The sequence below is a fragment of the Talaromyces proteolyticus genome (assembly GCF_021365285.1).
Source record: "Talaromyces proteolyticus strain PMI_201 chromosome Unknown BGW36scaffold_11, whole genome shotgun sequence".
NCBI lineage: Eukaryota > Fungi > Ascomycota > Eurotiomycetes > Eurotiales > Trichocomaceae > Talaromyces > Talaromyces proteolyticus.
Genome location: NW_025764287.1, coordinates 1,642,970 through 1,668,990, shown reverse-complemented (window position 1 = coordinate 1,668,990; position 26,021 = coordinate 1,642,970). Strand labels below are relative to the sequence as shown.

The 26,021-nt window shown below is 44.1% G+C and overlaps 11 protein-coding genes across 11 annotated transcripts; 3 read left to right on the top strand and 8 right to left on the bottom strand.

Annotated features, from left to right (window-relative positions):
• Positions 1 to 565: 565 nt before the first annotated feature.
• Positions 566 to 2,621, bottom strand: BGW36DRAFT_304216 (uncharacterized protein; the record flags this gene model as incomplete). The annotated part of the gene is made up of 5 exons (XM_046211945.1): positions 566 to 1,255; positions 1,309 to 1,893; positions 1,965 to 2,177; positions 2,233 to 2,346; positions 2,412 to 2,621. The coding sequence occupies 5 exons, from the start codon at positions 2,619 to 2,621 to the stop codon at positions 566 to 568; spliced, it is 1,812 nt and encodes a 603-aa protein (XP_046068386.1).
• Positions 2,622 to 2,898: 277 nt separating this feature from the next.
• On the bottom strand, positions 2,899 to 4,886 carry BGW36DRAFT_387506 (putative triacylglycerol lipase). The gene is made up of 9 exons (XM_046217128.1): positions 4,600 to 4,886; positions 4,303 to 4,543; positions 4,237 to 4,246; positions 4,034 to 4,124; positions 3,932 to 3,976; positions 3,741 to 3,870; positions 3,453 to 3,689; positions 3,358 to 3,392; positions 2,899 to 3,298 (listed from the first exon to the last, which is right to left on the bottom strand). The coding sequence occupies exons 1-9, from the start codon at positions 4,793 to 4,795 to the stop codon at positions 3,273 to 3,275; spliced, it is 1,011 nt and encodes a 336-aa protein (XP_046068385.1). The 5' UTR covers positions 4,796 to 4,886; the 3' UTR covers positions 2,899 to 3,272.
• Positions 4,887 to 5,006: 120 nt separating this feature from the next.
• On the bottom strand, positions 5,007 to 5,905 carry BGW36DRAFT_387501 (putative vacuolar ATP synthase subunit G). Its single transcript, XM_046217127.1, has 6 exons — positions 5,838 to 5,905; positions 5,750 to 5,788; positions 5,647 to 5,680; positions 5,579 to 5,587; positions 5,425 to 5,525; positions 5,007 to 5,363 (listed from the first exon to the last, which is right to left on the bottom strand). Exons 1-6 carry the CDS (start codon positions 5,838 to 5,840, stop codon positions 5,196 to 5,198), a joined length of 354 nt encoding a protein of 117 aa, XP_046068384.1. The 5' UTR covers positions 5,841 to 5,905; the 3' UTR covers positions 5,007 to 5,195.
• Positions 5,906 to 6,127: 222 nt separating this feature from the next.
• On the top strand, positions 6,128 to 6,442 carry BGW36DRAFT_304510 (putative cytochrome c oxidase assembly protein; the record flags this gene model as incomplete). Its single annotated transcript, XM_046211978.1, has 2 exons — positions 6,128 to 6,223; positions 6,290 to 6,442. 2 exons carry the CDS (start codon positions 6,128 to 6,130, stop codon positions 6,440 to 6,442), a joined length of 249 nt encoding a protein of 82 aa, XP_046068383.1.
• A 2,550-nt stretch (positions 6,443 to 8,992) lies between these two features.
• Positions 8,993 to 10,303, bottom strand: BGW36DRAFT_431599 (uncharacterized protein; the record flags this gene model as incomplete). Its single annotated transcript, XM_046221006.1, has 1 exon — positions 8,993 to 10,303. The coding sequence occupies one exon, from the start codon at positions 10,301 to 10,303 to the stop codon at positions 8,993 to 8,995; it is 1,311 nt and encodes a 436-aa protein (XP_046068382.1).
• Positions 10,304 to 11,619: 1,316 nt separating this feature from the next.
• BGW36DRAFT_363376 (putative peptidase) lies at positions 11,620 to 12,906 on the bottom strand (the record flags this gene model as incomplete). The annotated part of the gene is made up of 1 exon (XM_046214459.1): positions 11,620 to 12,906. The coding sequence occupies one exon, from the start codon at positions 12,904 to 12,906 to the stop codon at positions 11,620 to 11,622; it is 1,287 nt and encodes a 428-aa protein (XP_046068381.1).
• A 506-nt stretch (positions 12,907 to 13,412) lies between these two features.
• On the top strand, positions 13,413 to 14,755 carry BGW36DRAFT_363375 (uncharacterized protein; the record flags this gene model as incomplete). The annotated part of the gene is made up of 4 exons (XM_046214458.1): positions 13,413 to 13,472; positions 13,521 to 13,595; positions 13,681 to 14,364; positions 14,486 to 14,755. 4 exons carry the CDS (start codon positions 13,413 to 13,415, stop codon positions 14,753 to 14,755), a joined length of 1,089 nt encoding a protein of 362 aa, XP_046068380.1.
• Positions 14,756 to 15,801: 1,046 nt separating this feature from the next.
• Positions 15,802 to 17,595, bottom strand: BGW36DRAFT_363374 (uncharacterized protein; the record flags this gene model as incomplete). Its single annotated transcript, XM_046214457.1, has 1 exon — positions 15,802 to 17,595. The coding sequence occupies one exon, from the start codon at positions 17,593 to 17,595 to the stop codon at positions 15,802 to 15,804; it is 1,794 nt and encodes a 597-aa protein (XP_046068379.1).
• Positions 17,596 to 18,378: 783 nt separating this feature from the next.
• On the bottom strand, positions 18,379 to 20,514 carry BGW36DRAFT_387494 (uncharacterized protein). Its single transcript, XM_046217126.1, has 2 exons — positions 19,400 to 20,514; positions 18,379 to 19,296 (listed from the first exon to the last, which is right to left on the bottom strand). The coding sequence occupies exons 1-2, from the start codon at positions 20,069 to 20,071 to the stop codon at positions 18,592 to 18,594; spliced, it is 1,377 nt and encodes a 458-aa protein (XP_046068378.1). The 5' UTR covers positions 20,072 to 20,514; the 3' UTR covers positions 18,379 to 18,591.
• A 644-nt stretch (positions 20,515 to 21,158) lies between these two features.
• On the top strand, positions 21,159 to 23,390 carry BGW36DRAFT_419625 (indoleamine 2,3-dioxygenase family protein). Its single transcript, XM_046219467.1, has 5 exons — positions 21,159 to 21,886; positions 21,937 to 22,247; positions 22,301 to 22,461; positions 22,520 to 22,822; positions 22,885 to 23,390. Exons 1-5 carry the CDS (start codon positions 21,402 to 21,404, stop codon positions 23,116 to 23,118), a joined length of 1,494 nt encoding a protein of 497 aa, XP_046068377.1. The 5' UTR covers positions 21,159 to 21,401; the 3' UTR covers positions 23,119 to 23,390.
• Positions 23,391 to 23,783: 393 nt separating this feature from the next.
• On the bottom strand, positions 23,784 to 25,920 carry BGW36DRAFT_387489 (leucine rich repeat domain protein). The gene is made up of 5 exons (XM_046217125.1): positions 25,731 to 25,920; positions 25,520 to 25,654; positions 25,358 to 25,468; positions 25,156 to 25,280; positions 23,784 to 25,062 (listed from the first exon to the last, which is right to left on the bottom strand). The coding sequence occupies exons 1-5, from the start codon at positions 25,899 to 25,901 to the stop codon at positions 23,817 to 23,819; spliced, it is 1,788 nt and encodes a 595-aa protein (XP_046068376.1). The 5' UTR covers positions 25,902 to 25,920; the 3' UTR covers positions 23,784 to 23,816.
• Positions 25,921 to 26,021: the final 101 nt, after the last annotated feature.

Here is a 26,021-nt window from a genome sequence, read left to right as displayed (position 1 = left end):
AGGAGGTCGCGTGAGTTGGTTTGAGGTTCGGCGGCTATCGAGGCAGCGCGTCGGGCACGGGTAGCACCGCTTTGCAGCAGTACAGCCCCTATTTATGTGGTGTATTACCACAGTTCTTGTTCCGGCGATTTTTTTTTAATGTAATGAATAGGTTTAATGATATGCGCCAATATTGGAGAAGCGGGTAGTTGCTTGCGTTGCGGTCAAGAATGGAAACATTGAAAAGATCAGGGATCAACTGATTAGCTCGGGCCGCTAGCTTGTAGCCTGACAACCCGGTAGCCTGATTGGCTAGCGTGACGGGTGGGTAATCAATTCTATACAGACGCAAGATGCATTTCTACGGACATTGTTATTGTTGTGCTAGTGTCATTACGGTATTATTGAATAGTATTTGGGGCAAGCTCTTATATACCCATATCAAACGCCCTATCTTCAGAAAAGGTGCGAGTGATAAAGCAACCTCCGGTTAACTCCGTACCATGCTTGCTCTTCGCGCCTATGCACTATGCTCTAAGACTAAAATATAGGGGTATATAAAGGAGGTAAATCAATCCAGCCAAGGTTACGATGGATCTTTCTGGGAAGTCCCCGGGACAGGCCGTCTATTGGGCACGCCGGTACTGAATGTACGCGCTGGTCGCGGCGCTGTTGTGGACGCCGATGGGATGGGAAACCCCTGGATGTCTTCCTGCGCTTGCTGATGGGTTTCTTCAGGGATGGTGTTTTGCTGCTGCGGCTTGCCGACAGTCGTGGACTTGACCGCGTCTTCCCACATAAGACTATCTGCGATTGATCCGCGTCGTGAGCGGGGCGTCTGAGGTAACATGTCTATAGACTCGGAGGAACTGCGAGATAGCGAACTAGCGGGGTATACGTCGTCTTGAGCGCGTTTAGAGTCGACTGGGGTCTTGATATCACCAACATTGCTTTGGAGGCTTGTTTCCTGCGATGGTGCTGGGGTTTGATATTCACCCCGTGGGCCGTCAATTGGATCAATATGCTCGGCCATGGCGTCTTCGTAGCTGGGAGGTGCCTCTTCACCAGTTTCGTCAAATGCCGGAGCGGCACCTGGCGTAGTCTGCGGACGGGGAGGCTGTGGCGGAGGAATGTCGTTTTCGGCGACGGGAGGACGCTGAGGGCGGCTGTTTTTGACCTTTTTGTCTGCGGCCATAGCCTCGAGAAGAGCAGCTGGTGGGCGAATTCCAGAATAAACCTTGACAGCTAACCGTAGAGGAATAACAAGGACTTGAGACTGTATAATTTTATTAACGATAGTTTTGTAATAGGGATTTTTCAGTCTCTTACCAGCATACTGCCTCCAGCACCATACGCCAAGCCCACTCGTACCTCTAGCTCGTACGCTCTACTAATATTGCACGTTTCGAAAGTCGGAGCGATGTTGCTTGGGAGAGGAAGCCGCTCCCACATGCTAGAATCGATTTTCCACTCTTTACCAACTGGATCCGTACCTCGTCCAATAGCCATGTTCATGTTACTACGACTCAGTATCAATGTACTAAGAGGCTCCGTCCTAGCGAGGTCATGAGCTCGAATATGAGTGTAGCTTATCAATTCGATTTGCAGTAACTGCAAATAGATAGTTTCTGTGCTAGGAGACTGTTTCGTGACGAGTAGCCGTAATGGAATAGGTTGATTACACGTGAGAATTGCAGGATTTGGCAAGCGAGCATCGACTGAGACGCGTCGCGGTGGTTCTGTAGAAATCGGTGCCATAATGGGTGTTGATTTCTTACGAAAGAGACCTCCGCTCGTCTTTGGATTCATTGGTGGACGGTTTCTCGCGAATTCCTGCTGTCGTCTAGCATATGTTTCCTCGTTGGGGTTTCCATCCCTTGGGGGTTCTATTGGGAGGAAATTGAAGCCTGCAATCTGGTGCATGTTAGTTATATTTGCTTCACCAACCTTCTCCGCTTGCGACTCTGGGTGAAGTTTGGGCCTACCGATCGAATATTTTCTTTGAAGAACTGCGGACGAACTACAGTCACCTTGACATAGTACTTGATCTCTGCTTCGCCGGGAAATGTATTCAGTGATGGAGGTAATGTTTTCTTGACATGGATGAAGGAGTCTCGCGCCATTTCAACCCGCAAACCGATCATGCTGATGTTCGTCATCATGGAATTATGATCACTGCAGGCGTTGTTGAACGGAAACTTTTGACAAATTAACACCGTATTTACTGGAAGGAGCCCGAATCTACCAGCTTACTTTGAATTGAAACGGATACTGGTACACGCCAGGCGCGAATGTGAAAGCGGCATTTGGCGAGCTATGCTGGGCGATATCCGGACTCGGAAAGACCGAGTTTACTTTATACAGAATCTCAAAGGCGAGATGTTAGAATAGCCTCTATCAGGGACCTCTTCCTGAGTTATTTGCATCCTTACTTTATGAACTTCTAGCTCGTTCTTCCTCTTCTCCCGGTCTCGGTCATCTCGGGGACGCGCGAGTCGCGTGCGGCTCTCCCCTTCGAGTTTCACATGGATAGCGCTAATTGAGGTATCAGACGAGAGCTGCAGCACAACGCGTCCGGTTATATAGTCTAGATTGGTGAAATGGCTGTGAGGCTTGTCTAGCTGGATCACGGCAGAAGACATTGCGGGGCGAGAGATCGACGGGAAGACGCGACGACAAAAGGCGTGGTCGACGGCGTTCGAGACGCACACATTTATGAGAAAAGCGAATGCGAAGTAAAGTTGAACGAGTTCTCGACAATTGAAACAGATTTGTGCACAAGGTCGTACGTCGTTTAAGAGCGGAGACCGGAATCTGCAATGACGTTGGGAATTTTCGCTCAAGAAAGCAAGGCTGATGCGGGGCCCAGAGCAGACAAACCCCGAGATTCCCGGGCGAACGCTTTAATTTATTCAAGATAAATAATCACATCACATCAATCACATTAATCACACTGCGACGATATACGATATAGGACTAGCTATGATTTCATCATGGCCAACTTGGCTGTGCAGACCCGAGTCTAGTTTCAGCTTGAGACTTGGGTATAGATAATACGGCTGCCTGGGAATCTCTCGCACTGCCCAGCAGAATATTGCTGCCTTCAATGTAGTCTCAGCCGATCAGTATACATGGTTCAAATGGCAATATTTGAAAGCATGGCCCTAGACTAGCTGCATCATATTGCTTTTGATAGCTAAAGCGTCGGGTGTCGACGTACTGGATTGGTAGATATTTACATCTCAGATATTTATAGATACTCATACATATATCACTTCTCCAGCTTCACTATGCTACATCCCTTCTTTCGCCAGCATGTCTAAAAAGCAAAGACGGCGTTAATTTATACGTAACGGAGGGTATTGATTGAGACTGTACCTGCAATATCCAAGTAAAATGCGATGGCATTGAACCTATCCCAATCCGTTAATGCATCAACCTGATACCAACGGCATTGATTAAAGGGCACTCACCTCCTTTTCTTGCCAGTTAGTTCTCCCACCAGCCACTCTATCCGATTAGTCCAATTGATTAAATCCATATGACTTACACCAACCAATGTGCCTTTGTAGCTTGCCTCGCCGCCCCATTTACTGCTAGCAACACTTACAAGGCCGTCATTAGGCCCTTCAACCTCTTCCAGTAGTTGATGAAATGGGCGGAAAATATTGAACAGCCCTGGCTGGAACATTGCACCGTAGGAGAAGTACCTAGAAGAATCAGCTTTTCTGAGTATTTTTCTTGTGATAGTAAGAGCGTACCGCACATCCTCCACATCTAGCACGTTAGGATTGAACTCCTCTTGAAGGTATTTGCGCGTCAGTTGACTGAATGCTTTTGCGTCGAATTGGATTCGGTCAATTGACTTTGATAATCTTCGTAGCCGAGCAACTGTTGATATAAATTAGAATAAAGTTCATAAACCCACCCCTAGAGCTGCTGTTCCACAAACCATTGGTGTCAACGTGTTTCATAAAGTGGTCGGCAATCACCGAGCCTATTTTTCAATCTCAGTCATTTTTGTCATCAGATAGACATGATTTACGGGTCGTACCTCGATGAGGCGTCGCAATTGTAGTAAGCGACCGAACCGTGAACTCAGTTGGCCTCAGCTTGCTAATCATGTATCGGGAATCAAGTCCCCTGGTTCGCAGACGTGAATAATCTAGAGCATAAACCTAGTTTTGAATTGATAACCTACCCCTATATGTAGATATTAGTAAGCTCTCTCTTGTGCCGATATACTGAAAAGCTTACCATGCTATGTCTGCAGGCCTTCATGTTATTATTTGACACGAACGAAATTCTAGAGACAATACTTACGCGATGATATTGACATCGTGCCCCTTTGCTTCTGCAGCAATGTATTTTGATAGCCCATGCGCTCTGCTCTCAATAGAACCGTAAGGCGGCACCGTCGCGGTAATCACCTTGATACCCTTCATCGACAAGGCATCTTTGATGCCATGCCAATACTGTATAGGCGGGAAAAAGGACCCCGCAAGCCGGATCTCGTCGAAGCCTAGAAGACCATGCGCGAGGACAATGGTATTCTTAGGTGTTTCTATTTTTTTTTTAAGCCATTGCAGAATCAATATTCTGAGAGCGCGAATCACTTACGGTAATTTTCTCGGATATCTGCGAAATTGTCTTCAATTAGGTTGCCTAGTTTTGAAAAGCGTGGGTCTGAAGCATGCCCGCGCTCCTGGCTAGGACGTGTCCGCGAGGTTGAGAAACTTCTTCGCGCACTGACAGGGACAACATGGATTCTGGGTGTGCAGACAGCGACCGAGCTGTTCAGAGTAGTCAGCCTCATAGCAGTGAATAATACATGGATGCAGTGTTATTTTCAATCTGATCAGGTTGAGGTTGAGGTCCACAGCGTTGAGTGGAGCGCTAGTTAGCCGCGTCCGTATATATATACACTACAAATTGACTGGTATGCGGAACTTATATTAGAGCATAATGCGGGGAAGTGCTTATACATGCGGTTTCCTTTGTATACGGCTACGCTATTGACAACGGCGTCTGTTCAAAATCCGGTTTACCATAGAAGTCTTCTACCAATTTGCATATTCAGTCAGATAAAGGCATCATCGATTCATGCGATGCAAATGCATAATATAGAATATAACGACGGAACTCCGTTTCAAAAGGCCAAGACCAGCCCGAACTCGATCATAAGGAAATATACAGCGACGATATCCTGCCAACTTCTAAGCCGCGATCTTCTCTGGAACCTCAGGCTTGACATCAACCACGGCACTGATAAGATCCTTCACCACCTTGTCGCCTGATTTCTTGCCAGCGCTCTTGATGTCGACCAGCTGTGCCTCTGCGTCCTTGTTTGCCTCCTCTTCGGCTTTCTTGTTGCCGCTCGAATGCTAAATAGCCGACAGTCAATATAAATGTATACCGCGGTCATGATGGAAAGTTGATTCCTACCTCGGCCTCAAACTTCTTGAATTCGTCCTCTTTCTGTTTCCTGTAGTCATCGATCTCGCGCTGTGCTTCTGTCCGCGCTTCCTTTACTCGCTTTGTGCGGTCTGGTAAAGTCAGCTTGCGCGGGGACTTGGTGAGCGGGACGTCCACAACGTACATTCTCTAGCTGAAAGACAAGTTAGCAAATATCCATCCCACATACAGCTTATCGCATATAGATCTCACCTTGTTGAACAATCTTCTGAGCTTCTCGCTCAGCCTGTCCGCTTCATTAGCACTTGCCTCATGCATGTCGATCCCGTGAGGCGGCGTCGTGCGGCCAACTTACGTCCAGTAGAGTCTGAATACCCGCGGAGTTTTGGGCGGACTGTTTCTGATTAGCAATGCATAACATATATAAGTTAGGTCGGGCTCACCATGATGAAGAAAAAGTAGATCCCTGTCGACTATCGAGAGACCGTGGCCAGAGAAGTCAAGATTGGAGAACAGTACAGCGCGGAGTCGAGCTGATAGCACCTGTTGGTGGGTCGCTGCGTCCGTCGCCCTTTTGCCGTTCCAGACCGCCCAGGCTTATCCATCGGCCACAACTATTATTTAATAACTTTGGACTTCAATTCCTGTCTTTCTACAGCCTGTGGATTGTATCAATTGTGTTAATATGCATTCTTTATTTTAATGAAAATTTACTATACAAGATAATCCCACCATGTCTCGTGCGTCCAAGACAACGCTCGCCGCTACCTCAATCTTCACAGCCGGAATGATCTACTTTGTGCACTGGTCCCAAGAAGCAGACAAGGCGGTAGGCTACTTTACTCATTACTAGACAAACCATAAATACTAGCTGACATTCTATATCTCATTATAGGCGATGCATGCTGGTGTCGAACGCGACGAAGAAAAGCAACGCATTAAGCGAGAACGACAAGCTGATTTTGAGATGCAAAAGCGGCTGGAACAGGAATACCGCAAGATCCAGAACGTCCCTGAGGGGCAGAATATTGATGGGCAAGGAAGTTGATGAATACTTGAGAGAAAAACGCACTCTTGGCCTGATATCGATTGAGGACTGCTTCAGCTTTTTCTCTGAGTGTTAATCTCGAGATGAGTTTAGAGGCTTGCATTCGGTCTGGACTGGAGTTTGGCAGTTTATGATGATACCAACATTCATTCGTTGCCTTATAAATTCTCTGAGAAACAAAGAGATGAATCCTTCCCTCGATGATTGATTCTCTCCCACTGCTAAGGCGCTCTTGCTCGGCCCAGCTAGTTAAGTGTTTCCGCAGAGCTGATGTGTCTTGTTGATATATATTGTATAATACCAAGTATTTAAAAGTCAGTTTTTCTGTAAATATGTGATGTTAACTATAACTCAGTAGTAGGTATTGATATGATATACTGTATTAGGTGTGAATTTAAGAAATTGTCTTGGTCTCTCGAATTCCTATATGTGTGCATCTACCCAGCCTCGCAACGTTATTTGTTTAGTGACCGTGAGTTTGAACTTTGATCTTGTTGATTTGAACTAAAGTATCTAGTCACATCTCATCTTTTAACATAAATGATAAAGGTAGGCAGTGTCGGTGAGCTAGCCTATAAGCATTGGTCGTTTGGCCTAATCATGCCTCGTTAGGCGCCTTACATCTGCACTGCCTTTGTACTTACTACCTTTGGGCACCTTGTGTAACATAAAACATACATCACTGAGTAGGGTCGGATCAACGGCAATACTCTACCCACGGATGATAGATTCGTTTTCTAGTCACCCAAGGCATACCAAGTTATCATACGGTGTAATGAGACTGAGTGAATGACGTGTACTAACATATAAAAAGGGCTTTTTCCTGAGATCTAGTATCTTAAGTCATGGGAAAATTTTAAAATGTAACTTATGACGACAGTTCAGAGAACACAATGCTTTGCCTGGAATCTAGAGAAAAAAATCTGGTTGAATAAAGATGAAATCTTTCGGCCACGGAAAAAACTTTTTGTACGCGAAATACTTTATAGAGAGGTGAGAAATGGAACAAAAAACAAACCAAAAAAGTGAACTTATATTGAAAGTAAGACTGAAAATAAGTGGCATAGGATGGAAAAATCCGAGTACTGAGTACTCAATAGACTGATGATACTCTCATTCCATGGATCCATAAGGTGAGTAATACCAAACAAGCAAGTGAGATTAATATACAGCATGATGGGATACTGATAAGCGATGAAACTGCCGGAGTACTTAGACTAATGTATGTTTCATACCCTAAACTTTGATCTGGCGTATATTAATAAGTGAATAGTGTCTGGCAAACTGACCATGAAGATGACGAGCGTTGGCTAGTTGTACCATTTTCGAGGAATACCTTTACAATACTATCGTCTCAAATTGCTATTCCAGCTGTCTACCTTCCTGTTGTTCAGGATGATTTGGTTTGTGCAATATTCTCTAGACCGAGAAATACAGATTTACTTTAGTACATTTACCAGAAATTCCATAGGCGGTTCAGCAAAATTAGGTTTCATTTTCCGAGCATCGTATGGGTCTCACGGGGCTCTAGAACTTACAATGTGATGGAACTCAGTTACTAACGTAACATATGCAATAATGAGGATACCTGCCGGAGTCTTATAGAAGACATCAAGTTGCTGAAGGGTCAACATCCACATCGCTTGATACTTGCATTAATTTTCATTTCGCAAAACATGCCAATAATATGCAATCAGGTGCCACGATCTTCCTCCCTGGAACTTTGTCAGCGTAAGTTTCCGTAAGAATGTATGGGAGGCTGGGTAGTTTGAGTTAAGAGGACTAATACATAGACGTTAAGACCTTTCTCTTGATGCCAATTCTCGATTGGGACGCAGCCGATACTCGTAACATACCTGGTCGGTACTTAAATCTCTACTGGGCTGTGATAATACCACTTACGATTGTGATTATGGGCGTCACAACATGGCGGTTAGTATCCTGGCAGTCTTGGAAGTCAGTCACCTGTCCGAGGGATTCAAAAAATCCTTCAATGAAAATGAAAACTGTCGATAAAGAGGCAAAAGGCGCTTAATTTCGATGACTGAATCTCCGCTCATTATGTCAGAAATTTGAGGACAATACGTAAGGGCAAGTTAGAAAAAGAAGAACGTCACACTCTGGCAGCTTCACATCATCGCGACAATCATCTAGGGATCGACCACTTCATGTTAATCTAGCCAATCCACGGTTTTTCCTTTGTTCATACAGAATATGCTGTAGCTTGCATAGCCAAAACATTTCTCGACTAAATAATACAGGGATGAAAAGTTTTGAGTCCACGTTTCCAGGAAACACCTGCTACCGTAGTAACAAAGCACGAGAACATTAGAAGTATAATACTGCTTCGGGTGAACATTTGAATCATGTCTCCTGGATTTGGCGGAAATGTTACAAATCAACTTATGTATAATCTGTGTGGTCGGTAAGAGACCAGTTCTAAAATGAATTCATTGTATCTAGACGTGTGGAGGATAACCCAAACTACTTTAGGCACCATTACCGTCATAGATAGTAGCACTGCCACTGCCATATCATGTCACATTACTACTATTCACCGCAGTCTGGTTCATCCGGGTCAGGATTTGGAGCCGGGGTAGGGATAGGGGTAGGGGTAGGGGTGGGAGATGCTCGCACGTTATAAAATTGGACACCGTCAATTTCCCTATCCTGCACAAAGATCCGCCATTTTCCAAGGTAACGGAGAGTCCCATCATTAATTTCCTTAATGCTATTTGTAGGGTCAACCTCTACAACGACTTTGCCCTCATCTCCCATTATATTCGCCTCAACCTCATTTTTAGTGAGGCGGTCATATCCTATAATATAGCGCCTCTTTTTATCCTTTTTTTGGACTACATTCGAAAATGCCTCAGCAAGTTGCGCAGCACGTTTTTCAAAATTGATACGCTTTATCACATCCCCCGTTTTTGGATCAATATCAATGACATAGGGAGTGACAACGAAGATGACGGGTTGACGGTCAGGATGGAGTGGCCCTTTTTTTTGATCGGTTCCAATTAGGCCTCGCACACTCTTTGCCCAAGTCCCACCCTCATAGAGTTCTCTAAAGCTATTCGTCCAGAAGTCCTTGTCGGGAGAATCAATCCATTTAGATCCTTCATTATGGCCAAAGACCGGGTCTTCCCAGATATGAGATACATATGCCCCTATCTGAGATATAATGATCACAGAGGTACATCCATATAAACCTTGCACACCCACACTACTGTGATCTCTGGCTGGAAACGGATAAAACTTCCCATCTGACGTACGTGCATTAAGCGGGAGGAATGCGGGTTCAAGTTCTTTGAGGTATAGACCAATCAGGGGCACGTCTGGAAATGTGCGTTTCATCAAAGTATTGTCGAGCAGTGTTTTATTATCGGGGATCATCAGGGAATTGTTGAACAATGTTCTATTATCAGGAATCACCAGGTAATGGGGCATACTCCGCTGATTGAGGGCGGGAAGAGGCACAGTCGATGTTGGAGAGATGACTATAGAGCTCGCGGTGACACTGAAAATCGTGTCAATAGGGCTTTGGACAGTTGGTATCGAGGTACCGCCCACAGATATAGGTGCTACCGCCATTACTCCATCACCTGAAGGTTGTGCACTCTTTGAAGTGCATAGCGTGCCGCAGTTGGTCGGATCGCATCGTTCCAAAGGTGGGCTGGTTATAGAAGTCGCTGCGGTGGATTGTGCCGGGTTGTCCCTCCTTATTCCATCCGTTAATTTTTCAGTCTCAACAACAGTATGACTTGTGGTAGTTTGAGAGGCCTTTTGTATGGTAGACGCCGATAAAGGGGATGAAAATGCCGTGGTGGCTAGTAGTAGTAGAAGTAACCCGAGATTCATGATGAAATTATCTGTTCAGTAAAAACACTTAATATCCTCTAGTCAGACTGAAGATTTTTGTTATGCTTTCGTTATGGTTGATAATATGTTGTAATCATACATCGCTGGCCTAAATTTCTGGCTTGATATGACTCGCGTTATGGGTCAGTGAACAGCACATTATATATTAGGTATTACAACTAGTTATAAACAAGTAGATAGATCACATGCCGGTTTATTGTCTATTTTAAGTCCAAAAGACGGAAGCCTGGTACAGTAGTAAATCTGTAACTGCCTATTTGAAGCCGTTGACTAGAGCCTCTTTCTTTGTCTTCTGTTCAAAGGAAAGAGTTTCTCCTACATATGTATATTGTTACACAATTTAACCTTGAGTATAGGGCTGAAACTCGAAGTAGATTTTCTACTAATTATTTGTTAAGTTCCAAGCCCCCTTTGTCTTTTCACACCGCTGTGGTTGATGGGAGACGTTGGTCTAAACATCCTACCATTAGGGCTACGTTTACTCCATTCATGTTAGTTCCATATGTCTGAACGTCACGACTCTATATCTTATATTGATGTAATCTAATTTTTATATATAAACTCCATTCTTAATTATATTTTAAACCTTAGTATAATCACTCTACGTTGTTTGATTCAATCAGTATGATTCGCTGAGGTGCAATTTAGATGGGTATTTTCAAGGTGTGGCATGCGTAAGGCGGTAGGCTCGGGGGTATTTTTAAACTTACAGCTGACGTCAAGATGCTTTGTATGGATAAAAAATATCTGCAAAGCGTTCAAAGCTGGTTATGCCATAGTCCACGTGCTCTTATTTTGTGCAACCGTGGTTATTTTTAGACGGCATCTTTGTTATTAAAATTGTAATTCCACCTACTTCGTTTTTCCTATGGGCTTGATTGATTGAAGTATATACTAGTAATGACACTCGCCTAGCTTTCAAGACAGCCGCGTAGACCTACTATATTCAGCTGTTTGATTCATTCCGTCCTACCATCTAGGTAGATCTCGTTTACTGTGAAACCGTAACCCGCTCCCACAGTGATACAGCTTATCTAACATTGATAAAGTAATGATGTTATATATTTCTTTCCAATGATGAGAGTACTATTCTCAATTAGACCCGTCATTTTAACATGGGCTCAATATTACCTCGTAGTATAGGTGAACAAAGGGACAAGATAATTCTGAAAAACACTGAAAATCTATATAGAGGCCCATATGTGTGTCTAATTGCTGCATTAAATTGTAAGAAGTCTTTATAAACCGTCTTATTCAAATTTGCAGAATTTTATAGCTCTGGTATTCAATATTCATTATTCCTCTCCACCAAGATAATCCCAAGCTGATAACAACAGGGTGCGTAATACAGCGAGAAACTCCTCCACTTTGACTTTCTCATCTGGTGCACCCATTCCTTTAGGTGATACGCCATATTCATATACGGGGACTCCCATATAACGCCAGAACTTGCCGTCCGTGGCGCCAAGTGACAGCGTTGCAACAGGCTCGTCATCAACTCCCGCGACAGCTTTCGCATTCTTAGCTAGAATGCGGACCATTTCATGGTCGTGTGCACAATAGTTCGATGGATTGCTAGCAGCTTCTTGAACAGCGAGAGTTGCATGTGGATGGCGTGTTAGAACTTCGTTGATCTTGTCAATCACTGTCGGGCTAGGTAAGCCAATTGGAAGACGTATATCGGTTTCGAAGACACAATCGGTAGGTATCATATTTACTTTAACCCCGCCTCGAATAGTTCCAATATTCACCGTGGGAATCAAAATAATATCAGCCGCACCTTGTCCACATGCCTCATCTATTGCTGCACGTACATCAGTCCGGGAAAGATACGATGCTAGTGAGGATGGAAGATTCGGACGAAGTGATTCCACTGTTGAAATAAGATCTTGTATAAGGGGCATTGCTGTCCGAATAGCACCTTTTGTTTGATGCAAGTATGCTCCATGTGCCCCTAGTGTACGTACTGTGAAAGTTAATCGCAACGTGCCTTTCTCCCCAAAACGAATCGTCTTCAAGGAAGTAGGCTCTGGATTCAACACGCAGGTACCGCGCCAATAATCCGGATCATTGTCAATTAGCCATTTACTTCCGTGTCGACCTCCAGTCTCTTCATCAGAAACTGCACTTAAAATGACATTGCCTCGAAGAAGATGGCGATGGGCAAAGAGGTACGTATAAGCGATGATCAACGCTGCAGTGCCAGCCTTCATGTCCACGCCCCCTCTGCCATAAATGGATCCAGAATCATCAAGATCCCCGGACCATGGGTTGCGTGTCCAGCCTGATTCATCACCAGCAGGGAAAACATCAATATGACCATTGAGAATAAGACGACGAGCCTCCCCTGTATTTCTAGATCTCTGACCAGTAAATTCGCTGACAATATTAGGTGCAGTTGGGATAGAAGCAGCGATGTTGGCGGCGATTCCTTTCTTTTGCAGAAACTTCAGAAGAATGTCTGCCGCTGCACGAGTATCCCCTGGTGGATTTGGCGAAGGAGCACGGATAAGTTCTTGTAGAAGGGAGATGTGTTCGTCGGTATTGTTTTCCAGAGCGGCCAACAGCTTTGCCTTGGACATGGTCAACTAGTAGTTTTCTTCGAACTGAACAGTATTTAAAGAATTTAATTAGAAATAAATATTTTAATCAAGTGAACGGAAAAACTCATAGCTTTATAGAAGTTCCTGCTTGACCCCTCATCAGTCATTGCTGTAGTTGTGCCCAAGGACACCAATGGGAGCAATTTACGCGGTCCCCACCCTTCATTTCAAGACTACATACTACATATATTTGTTGGTACAACGTGCTTGATCAATTTTAATAGGTAATACGAATCCGTGTCCTGGCACCGGAGCTTTCGAGAGGCCGGAAACATCAATTTCTGCATGCAGTATAGTACGGACGTCCTTCGAATAAGAAAGGGAAAAGGGCCATGTATCCCATGTATCCTTTCGGCGGATAAAAATCTGATTGACCATCTAAGAAAGCTAAATTAACACTCATACATATTTACTAATCGAGCAATTGATCTCGTTAGAAAACCACAGTAGTAAAATCAACTTCTTGAATGCTTGAGATCGATATCATGGAATCGACCGTCGTCAAAGTTGGATGTACTTTGTATCTTGTTCATCCAGAGCCTTTGGTAAATCTATGGCCCATGCTCTGATCACGACACTACTAGGATACACAGGCATCAATCCAAGAAGTAAATGTCCGTGATGCTGCCCTCTGTTCAGGTGTTTTGATCTCCAGTCCTGATGGGAAGGTCGATTCAAAATCAATTTCGCAAGAAATCTCCCGATTTAAGTGTTTTTGATGATGTCTATTCGGAAGACTTCCTTGTCATCTAGTCTCTTGAAACAGTTAATTGCGAAGATATAATTGAGCTACTAGATCTTTGCAAGCAATTTATATCGGTCATCAACTACAAAGTTGCTCGAGAGAACGTCTTCCATTCAGGACCTTATTTTCTCCAATCCCAGTATCTTAAAAGCGCCCGGAGTCTCTACTCCGATAATCTTGGTGCATTCACTATTAGCACTATCCCACAGAAAGTATTCGACCCGACCAGCAAATTATTCATTGTGGTTCACGTACTAGCTGAGGATTGCATGTCTGGATGTGTTGCCGTTCCCAGACCACTTTATTACAAGAAGTCTCCAGAAAAACCTTTAGCAGGCATGAGAATCAGTTTGAAGGATAGTATTAGCGTTTACGGTATCAAGAATACCATGATGAATAGATCATACACAGATTGTGAGCCTGCCGAAAGAACTGCCACCTCTGCACAATTGGGACCGACATTAAGTGAATATCTTCTTAAACTTTCTTTTACATTTAGCATTAATTACATTCTCTTTTCTCTTCAATGGCAAGGGAAGATAAGTGGCCCTGCTGCATGGAACGGGCTCTTCTCCCTCCGAACTTCGTTCGGCGTTGTGTTAATCGGCATCGTCAGTAGTTGCAAGTCTGTACCTATCATTTACTTTGTGGAAATATTTATTAAAAGTTCCCTAGGTTATATGATACTGCTAGTATGTTGAGCCGTGATATTGGGGAATTGCATGATATCAAGAGTATGTCTCTTGATATGCGGGATTCAAGAAAACTATGGATCTCTATGCAATAATGCAGTACCATTACTGACTTTAATAGTATCCGAAGAAAATCATTTATCCATTAGAATTATTCCCTGAAAGAGACCCCACTCACCAAGAAATGATCAACGAATGGGTACAAATTCTTGAACGTTCTCTAGGTGTTAAAAGAGAGGAGATCAGTCTTGAAAAATGTTGGAAACCCACCCCCCGGGAAGAGTATAGAGGGAAGTCGCTTCAGGAGTATCTTGATTTAGCATTCCAGTGGTCTATTATTGATCGAATGACCTCTGAGACAGTTTTAGATCGGAATATGCCCGCTGAATAATGAAACATACCACCAATTGGACTCTTTCCGCTAGGATCTTCGTGAGAAGTTTGGCAAGGATGTTTATGTAGGACCTTACATGCAATAGATGACAAGTGGATACTGAGTTCTGAACGTCGCAAAATAAAGCCTTGACCCTGGAATAGGCGAGTACGAGCAGAGATTAGGAAGGAAGAACAGGAACTAGGAGCAAATGGACCGTCTATTTGGCGAAGTTGGTTTTCAAAAAAATATTTTTATATCGACGGATGAACTCACTCCGGATGCTATTATCATAATGCCTTTTGGAACCACAGAACCAAAATCGTGATGACCAAAACAAGTATGTGAAATGTATATTTTACTGGCTATTACCAATGTATTACTGATAATCAGTAGAGCTCCGAGTATCACAGGAGCATTTACAAAGTTTATTTCGCGCCTACCTTACAGTTACCACAAGTGGTGGTGCCAAGTGAGTCACTCTCACCTAACTAGAGGAGATTGTCTGACAATTAAAAGTTTGTCAAAAGCCGTTCAATTCCCGCATTAGTGGCGGCAGAGGGCAATAAACCCATAGTTGGAACAATTGTCAGTGCTCATGGAAGTGATCTGATGCTTATCAATCTGACTAGAGATGCAATAAAGAAAGACAATTGGCCTACTAAAGCTAAAACCGGCCCGGGTTATATTTAATTTGGGTGCCAACAATCGAAACACCGTCTCACCTACTATTTGATCTACAGCCATGTTTGGGATACACAACTTGAGATTCGAAGAAGTTTATGTTTATCCAGATGCTAAAACACGCTATATCATTTTGCCAAAATACAATGCCACAAAAATAATTTCATAATGACAATATCACTTTTAAAAAGTACCTTACAGACCTTACGAGCATAGTAAAGCTAACTTTCATGCAATTATTTATAAATTACCTGGAATTACACAGGAACAGCCCATAAATAGTACAATTCTTTCTTCAAATCAAAATCCATGAAAGAACCAGAGAAGATAAAGTAGAACTTATTCTAATTACTCTATAATCAAACACCAAGATAACTTCTCTATAACGATTCTGCTAGATCCTCTTCAATGTCTTCATCCTCAATATAAGGAAGGAGAGCTTTAAGATTAGGCCATCCAGGTCTGTGGAAGCTTTTCAAGTCCTGGTCCCCCATATCTTCAATTCCCATATTAGCTATAGCCAGATTGATCAGGCTCGTATGCACATCTCGCGCGGGTACTCGGACATATTTGAATCCTCGTATATCAGGATACAGTAAATCCTTCAAAAGATCCCTAGGATACTTTGTCTCCTCCAAATCTTCAAAATAATAGTCCATTTTGACGAGGAGAACTGTATTATCTTCACCGGACTGCTGGTCGATGCAGCAAATGGCCGACCGATGAAGGTCGTACTGGTAGACCTCCCAGATAATCTCCCAAATGTCCTGCGGTGTTCCATCTTGGTGTCTCTCCCATGGTACATAGCAGCAATCCTTTCGAACCTCGAATTCCTCGTCGATATCGTTTTTTGTAATAAGTTCCTGTCGAATGTTCTTGTCTTGATCGGAGTTTAGCTTGTTTGTGAGGTAGAATACAGGTGCCCATTCAATTATTTCGCCATCTGATAGTGATTCTTTTACTGGTACCCATAAAGGTGGTTGGAAATAGGAGGGCTTGTTTGGTTGTCGAAGTTTCTCAACGTTCTCAGGGGAGCAGAACTTCACTTCCCGAGGGTCCTTCAGAGGACTAGTTCTATTCCTATTGAGAAGCGTGCCAAACGACTCGCGGCGGATAATTGCATTCCCATCCCGGTCCGCGTAGAGAGTTGCGAACTGAGCAGAGCTAACCTCATGTTCTTCAAAAGGGCTAAGAAGAACTTGGAGGTGAATATCATCAATTTCACTTTCCGGCTGTTGAGCCCGATAGTCTTTCCAGAATGACAACAGATCTCGACGACTTTGAATGCCATGGCGATCCTGGGGTATCAGTTCAACGCTGAATTTCACTTCCGCACCACCGCTTCGCTGCAGTTTATCAGTAGCAATTTTTTCTAGGGTTGACTGCAGTCTGGCACTTTCTTGTTCATTTGAAAAAAACAGTAGGAAGATGTGAATATGTTCTTTTCCTTGCTGCTGCTTCCACAGCCGCATATCGGCTGGTGGCAGAGCTTCTCTGTCTGCGAGAGACACAATCTCATTTATCAGTTCCTGCGGAAGGCGACGCTGTGATAGAGCTGTGGTCACTGTAATCATATACTCAACTCGTCCCAGAGAAGATGCAAGGTCGGCAGTAAATGGTGGCCAGTCGGGATCATGTAGAAGTGTCCCAGACCCCCATGTAGTAGCATCTCTCTTGGAGGAACTAGGTGTTGATGTTACTTTTGTAGAGCAAGATTTAATCAAACCGTTTAACTGGTTTGGTTCAAGCACGCCAACACGCCTGGCATGAACCCAGACTTCGTCTTCTATATTCGCCGTTATCAATAGCTTTGGTTCTACTTTCACCTCTACTACCGAGAGAGATTTGTCTTCTCCAAACCGACAATTTCCCGTCAATTGACGGTTCGTGAGATCATCCGCGACGATGAAACTCGATCTGCCGGTTCGGTATAGTAAAATTGCGACGGCGTACAAGTTGGCCACGCTGTCTCGACTGCGGTATTGTCTGGCAACAGATTGAAGTAGGTATTTGTCTGGAGTCCACATTTGGATTTGTGCAGGATGTTGCAGTGTCTTTTGGCAAATGTTTGTGAGATTGGAGATTACGTCTTGATCCAGCACGGTCAAATGAACCAGCAGCAGCGAGTTGTCCGTTTTGTTGAAAATGGGCACTTGTTCGATATTGCCGGCCATACCGAATACCTAATTGTTTATTTGTTCATTGTCTTTTTTTAAAGATTTTTTTGCGGCTGTTTCTCCTTCGGTAACCGGTTGCCTGAAATAATTATTGCGGACAGCGGACTCTAGATGGTGAAGTGATATGCTGTGGCTGGTGGGGGCGGACGAAAGACCACAGTAAGACCAGTGGCGAAGCCTGAGCACTGATAAAAAGGGTCAATCGTTTACATCAAGTCTTCTCTCATTTCCTTCTTAATTCCAAGTCTAAAGTGAGCAGTACACTAACGGAAGATGAGAATTTTCGGTGTCTATTACAAATACTGCAGCTATTTAATATCAGAGCTAAGCTTATTCCATATATCCATTCGCTGCTAGTTTACTTCAGGATAGTTTTCATATACTATATATAGTACTTAAGTTTTTATAGATGGAACATTCTATATCAGCACTCGCTACATCGCACTCCATTAGTCGCATCCTTACCGGCTACAATATGCGCTGTAATATGACTGGTTATTATTGTTGTTCAGCCGAGATACTAATTATATGATACGAACGGCAGGAATAATGCTGAGGTAGTGAAGCTGAAAGCTTCAGCCCTAAACAGAAGTTCACCCTCTCGATTTTCATGTTTTTGGAGAATTAAGCAATAATCTGAGCTTATTCAATTTTACCATACAATTTAGATGCATAATCCAAACAACTGGGCAGGTCAGCAACTTTGATACTATTTTAAGTGCTTATGTGGATACAGACAAACTTTAAACTGCTTAAGCTAGCAAGTAAAACAAGGAGAGGAGCAAAAATTTACTTGGGGTTTGCTTCACACGTGGCCGAGTGTCTCAGGCAGACATATAAGCTGATAGTCATCAATTGATAGCTTCAGCGATATATTTAATCATCACCAGGCATTACTTCTTTCATTATTCCTTGATACTCAACAAGACTCGCTTTCTAATATCTCTTATCAACTCACAGTCAGATCTCTACCTTGAAATAACCAAAGCCAAATTAAGGATCGGTCCCAGAGTCCTTTATCTGCTTCGCCACAGTCCTGTTCAAGATTTCCATGTACTCTTCGCGACTGGTAGACGGGGGGTTATAGTACACCTGGACCCCATGAGGATGTAGTTCCCGCCCAAGCGCATCCATCCGGTCCCACGGGTATACACCGGCAAAGTAGTACGTGTAAAGGGGTGTGAACGTAATCTCAATCCTACGCATTGGACATCCCCGTGTCACGGCTGTAAGCGCAAGCGTACGCAGCCAATCTTCTTCTTTCTGTTCAAAAAAGCCCAAGCTCTCATTACACTGCTGGTCCTCAAGCGTCAGGTCCCAGTGGAAAACACGAAGCTGAGGAGCAAGCAAGTTCGGGATCAAATGGATATCAGCAGTATGCTTCGTAGATTGGTATGATAAGCTTAGTTCTTCCAAGTTCTCAAACTCGCGCAGATCAAACCCGTCCAGGCCACCCACGTTTATACAACGGATACTGATGGAGCGTAGGGTGGACTTATGTATAGATAATATGGGCTGCAATGTGGCCAAGCTCCAATCCGTGTATAAGCCTAGTACACTGTAGCATGATCCATATGTGTGTTCGAGAGCGAACTTTTCCAAGTGGGCTGGCCACCTGACGAGATCCCGCAGAACGTCTGGAGTCTGGAGAAAACTTAGTAGTTCTAGTTCAGTAAATCGGGCAGTTCCTGCTTTTTCCTATACTAGTGTTTAGTCCAAGGATGGGGAAATGTTTGTTTTTTTAAATACTGATCTATAATTTTGGAGATTGTTCCTCGGATCATGCGTGGTAGAGGCTTACCTGAAGCTTTCTCCAGGATAGAGCGTCACCACCTATAGATATACCTTCGAGGTGAAGTGTTCGAATATCTTGAAGCTTGAAGTCGGACAATATTTCTACTACCTGGGGTATGCTTATGTTGTACCCGATATGGCTCCGAAGGGATAACAGAGTCAAGCCCGTGATGTGTTCAAGCGCAGATCGAAGCAATATCCACGCTCTCTCATCTCTTCCCAGCCCCATAATAACCAAGGATTTGGCAGCAGTAAACCAGGTGACAGAATCCATCGCAACATAGAGATATGGGTTCTTCCGATTCTCCCGATCCACGACATCTCTATCCTCATAGTGGATTATCAGACGCCGGCATAAGGGCCAAAGGGACGGGTTTTCTCTACAACTGCGGTGTATAAGCCTTGTAGCCTGCTTAGGTTGTGAGTGCAATGGTTTGTAACAGTAGATCATAGGGTCGGCGTAAAGGTATGGCATGGCAAGGCGATTGAGCCGTTGGCAAACTAGGCAGAGCGTAGCTAGCGTCCCGTAAAGTTCAACATTTGTGTAGTGCCAACTACGCATGCTGGGAGAATTTTCGGGAAGGTAGGCGGCTTTGCAGATAATGTTATCCAGCAGCTCATCTGGTAGTCGAAGGATAAAGGCCCCTTCGGACGCCTTTTGATCTTCTCCATTATGCATTACAGCAAAGCTTTTTCTTGTGACAATTTTGCGCCGTTTGAGATCGGTATGAAGAAATGTGACTAATTAGGTGTCCGAATATAGTCTAAGAGTTATGATTCGAGTGTCGGTAGATTCACAAGGCTTTCAGCAAGACACCGTGTCCGCTGACCTAGTAGGCTTGGCACTGCCCCGCAAAACCATGAGAGTATGATTTTGTAAGGATTCCATACAGGCATATTTAGATATTTGTACGAATACCCTTGGTAGGGACAGAATGAGGGAAAAGTGCGAAAAGAGGGAGGAGATCATCCCTTGTATAAGGGGATACTGATCAAAGTTACGGTTTATGTCAGACTCCAAGATGTTTCTTGATCAGAGAAAGAAGAACTGGAAGTTAAAAGAGAAATATGATTTTTTCAATAAAACTCCATAATTTCCGTTCAATAATAAGTATATAAAATGTAGAAACGTGTTTACTAGAAGCACTTTCATGAATCATACCCCAGTTTCTTATGCTATTATACAGATGCCGGCGGGTATTCTCGGAGGCCGGATTGATTCCGGCCTCTTGGCGCGCTTGGCCCACCGCTGTGCGGCACCACTGGCCAATCGTGAGTTTGTATTACATCCCGTTATCTATGGCTCTGCCTGTACAACGGCAGGATATTGCAGGAGTTCAGGGTGGAAATTCAGGCGATAAGGTTGATTTTTTTGTGTGATATGTATGTAGGAAATAATATAGTCCATAATCCCGCTTTCAAACTGTTCAGTTGTTATTTGGTGCTGTTCGGAGCTTCGTAAGTCTCGATCTGGAAATATTGAAATGTCCTATTAGGGCTTAGCGTTATTTGATTCTCAAGGATGGAAAAGGGACATCGCCAACATCTGTATACCTGCATTTCCAGGTCAAAGCCATGGGAATATCCCTGGAGGACTTATCTAGGCCAGATACTGCCTTTTCCAAGAAGCTTCACTTGCTGTAGCACCGCTGGGATTAGGGTCCACCTGGATGGACACTTATTTCGAAATGGTAGTAGTGAGGCCGGTATCAATTCCGGCCTCATTGAATATATAAGCCTCGCTGATTTCCCGCCCCAAAACGCACTATCTGATTCCCTTTTTTACCATCAGAGATTGATGTGGACGGTCGCCACCCAGACTTTACCCCTTTTTCCCCCGGCCTTTTCAGACCACCTTGTTGCCTTCCTAGTGTGACAACCTTATTGTGTCATTGCCTCCCTCCACCCAAGTCTCTTGTCACTAATATATAGACTTTGCCCACATATACCATCGACAGTTGGCCTTTCCTTATCAAATCATCTCTCTGTTATTTTATACCGTGACCATCATGACCATCCCTCAGGTTAAGCCCTCGGCTATCGAGCAGGCCTTCCCTTATATCAACCATGACCCTACCACCCTGCCACACTCCGTCGACCCCTTCACCATCACCACTGGATCAGGGTTCATGCCCTACCAGGTAGCCCCTACCACACTGCCCGAAATATTCAAGCCTCTTACAGACCTCCTTGAACGCATGCCTGTCCTCAAGCTCGACGGCACGCCGGGCCTGTTGGCCAAGTATGAGCTTGGAGAAGCCGTCAAGGGGTTTCCGGACTTAACGGATGAAATTGACAAGGTACTTACCAAGGATGGTAAAAAGGATCTGTTCACCCTCACTGCCATCTTCCGGGACTACTCCTATGTTGCCTCGGCATACATCCTAGAGCCGTGCTGGGAGAACTGGTGTAAAGATCCCGATGCAGGCTATGGAATAGGCCGGGAGACTCTTCCTCATGCTATCGCCGGTCCTATGTGGCGCTGTGCAGAGATGTAAGCTAACTTTATCACTCTATGAGAATGTAAAAGCTAATTACTATTAGTTTGGACCTCCCACCTTTCTTGTCCTATGCTGCCTCGTATGCTCTCTTCAACTATACTCTTGAAGACCCTTCTAAAGGCCACGAATATGATAACTTGCGCCTCATTAGAGGATTTGAAAATGGCCTAGACCCAAAGAGCTCCGAGGCTGGATTTATTTTAACCCATATCGACATGGTCAAGTGGACAGCGCCGTTAATCCATGGCGCCGTCAAGGTCCTAGATGGCGTCGATTCTGGGAACCGTGATTCTGTCAATGAAGGCTTTCGGGAAATCCTCAAGGCTATGGAAGTTATTGAAGCGTCTATGGAAGGTATGTTATTCAAGTATGTACATACATGTACTGTATGTTAATCAGGAATCTAGATATGTGGAAAAACTCCAAGCCAGCGGACTACCTCACCTTCCGCGTCTTCATCTTTGGCATCACATCTCAATCTATGTTCCCCAACGGCGTCGTCTATGAAGGAATCAACGATAACCAACCCATGTACTTCCGGGGAGAAAGCGGCGCCAATGATGCCATCGTAAGCAGATCCTATTTGCTTCAGCCATGTCTTTGAAAACTTACAATTTGTTCTCTAGATCCCACTTCTAGACCACCTGCTACAGATCCCCATGCCTGAAACGCCGCTCACTAAGATCTTGCACGAGTTCCGCGCCTATCGTCCACGCCCTCACCGCGAATTTCTCGCATACGTTGCCAGCACGACCGAAAAGCTCAGCGTTCGCGACTTTTCCGTGCAGGATGAAGAAACCGCAATTCTTTATTTGAAGACCCTTGACCACGTCCGCAGTTTCCGCTGGCGCCACTGGCTGTTTGCCCGCGAGTATATTATTCGCCGGACTTCTCATCCTACTGCGACAGGCGGTAGTCCGATTGTCACTGTATGTGCCTTTATTATCATCTCCTTCTACTTTTCGTGGTAAATACTAATGTGTTATTATAGTGGCTACCGAATCAGCTCTCGGCAGTCATGGATGTCATGATCGATACATATGAGCGCCATGTCAAAGATAAGGCTACTTCGGTCCCCGCTATTGATGGGCCGATACCAACCGGCGAGCCGGACTTTGTTGCTACGTATAAGAAACAAATCGTCCCCATGATGGAGCAGGTTCACGACCAGCGCGAAAAGCTGGCTCGTGAGGTAGAGCGATGGTGCCAGGAGAGAGGTGTCTAGTCATTTGTTGATTTGTCCTGTCTGTGTTGCATTGTTGGAAAGAAATCGGGCTTTTTCCAATCACGGCTTATTCTTTCCATTTTCTTTTTATTTTCTCTCTCTCTCTCTCTCTTGAGATTCGGAGGTAACTTTCGAGTATTTAGCGACATTAGAATCTGATAGGGGTTATCAAAATATCAATTGATCGATTGTTCAAGGTGGTAGATACCCCAGTCGTGATCAGGTATCATGTATGGTCATGGTAGGATTTGTTTTATTGCATTTTATAAGAGATTCCTTTTTATATTTATATGCCTCCTCACCAACTAAGAGCAACCTCCTGTCTCCAACCGGCCCCAAAAATCAAGGGAGGTCGCCCTCATGTAATAATAAGGCTTCAGTTCTGACTAGTTCAGGGGCTCCGTTAGGGTTTAGGGCTAGCTTTCAGAGGTAAGTGTTTAAAATAAAATAATCTATTAGTGCGGGTTAAGGTTTAGTTAAGGTGATTTATAAGGGGGGTTATAAGGACAAGGTGCCAGAAGGGGCCTTAATGTATGACATTGTCCATTTTACGAGTTTTGCGAGCTCAGCTCAGCTCAGCGTGACTTACCGCGGTCGGTTCTTAGAGCTAAGAGGCGCACCTGATGAACATACTCACCAGCTAGCAATATCTTGTGGTTCAAATTCAAGGGAGCAGGTTGGAGTTATAGGAATGACATTTATTTCAGAATTTTCAAGCCGTTGGCACGACCCCACTCAAATGCCTCAGGGGAGACCTCCACACAACCCTTAATACTGAGTACATCAATACGCGGAAAGAATTCATCTTCCTTAGACACGAGGTTTCGCCATTGAACGATCTTTTTGATGAGAGACCCAGTCACCTGGCAATGCGCTAGGTGAAGTTCCTTGAGCCTTGTTCCGGAGATGAAGTCGATAACCAGATTGTCATCGAGAGAGTAAAATCCCATTCCAGAAAGATGCAACACTTTTAGATTTTTGAGTGCGTCGGGCAAAGCTTTGAGTGTTTCGAGAGTGTCTGTCGACTGGATGCCCTCGCATTGTTCGATTTGCAGAGTGTCTAGAGCGCCAGAGTTGTGTGTAAGGAATTTTTCTAAATGGATGGTTCTAAGCCAGACTAGCTGACAGAGAACTAGACTTTTGAGTTTTGGAAGCTTGAAAGGAAGGAAATTTTCTGTGGCAAATGCAATCGTACAATCAATGAGGAATAAGTTCTCAAGATTCTCGGGAAAACTCCACTTTAACATCAAATGGAGAGAACGAAAATCAAGTGTGCGAAATTTGGGACTGCAAAACCATAATGGGGATAAGGAGACCCCTCGACTGGTAGATTGATCCCTTACAAGACGTAAGACCTCCAATTTGGGGATCGGATCAACTAGGCGCAGTTGTCGCTCTTTTTCTTCGTATTCTTTCTTTTCTAGGGTAGTGGTGTTGGCCCATTGTGGCCTGAAATTCATAGCGGAATTCAAATAACATGATAAGTTCAGAGTGAAGGATTTCAAATTTGGGGTGCGCACGCATTGACTTTCATCCATTTGATCCTCTGGGGTGATTTGGTGGCCAGCTTCAAAGTGTTCCAAGTTCGGTAGTTTGAGTAATTCTATCATGGCCATTCTGCCAAGTGTGACTTTTTTTGAGATAATGATGCTTCTCAGAGTATATTTCCGACGGAATAGGCTGAGTATATGTTCTTGCGCAGCGACGCCATCAATATCGAGATGTTCGAGTTTAGGGCATCGGGAAATCTGTTGAATAGCATTGAGAAAATTTTTGACGTTGTGAATTTGTGTCTTTCTGAGCCTTTGCCCAGAGTACCGAATACATGCTCTGACTGTTTCCGGTGAGACTGGTGACCGCCCTCCCTTGAAAGAGATGTCACTCCAAAGCGATGACTGTCCTGTGATATATGCTTTCCAGGATCTGCAGACTCGGGTCAACTTACTGCAGAACCCGTTAGTTACTGGCCCATTCAATGGCTTTTCAATTACATAGTATTCTTCATAGAAGAGGAGCAGGCATAGGTTGCAGACTTACACTCTCTGCATGAAAGGTATGTACTCAAATATTTGAAGCAGACAATCGTTATTCAGAGTTTGGATTGGATCTTTACACTGTGATTCCAGCTTGGCAGAAAGTTTAGAACGAAGCTTTTCCAGTACCTAGAGGGGAAACGTGAGAATAGTCCCAACAAAACAATAGTGGAAGGAATAGTATCAGTACTGGGAGAAATGCTTACCTCACGCTGTGGATGATATTTATCGATACTTTTCAAAGCATATGCATATACCTCAAGAGCTTTCTCGGGTTTGTGTGTTAGGATAAGTGCTTTAGCAGCGCGTAAATAACCCTAATGACTTGTCAGAAACCCTAATAATATGATTTTGAGCAATGAGCAGACCCTCTCGTCTTGACTATCTGATCTAATCAATCGTTTTGCATCACTCAGAGCTTTATCGTATTGGCCTAGTTTGCAATATACAGCGGACCGATTGTCCAAGATATCCGACATATTGGCGTTTTCTTGCAGAAGAGCCTATTCATATGTCAGGAATATAACTAGTAGTGTAAATGTGGTGTATTTGAAGCAGAATTTCGCAGGTTGAAAGTACATAGCTAAAAACTTGAATGGATTCTTCATATTTGCCCTGCCGAGCTAGGTCCTGTCCATTTTGGCGGTACTTGTCCAGCACCCTCTTTCCAAAATTGGGCCGCTTGGTATGACCACAGCTAGCACTGGGATCATGATGCAGATCTTCAGAAATCTTCCGTTTGATAGACATTTTATTAGTGAGACTGCATATTTAATGAATTTGAATCCGAGCAATAGCTACCGCGTCCGACGCGCCAAGGGACATCACGGACTCACGTGGGCGGTGAACAGATCCACGCTAATCAGCCGT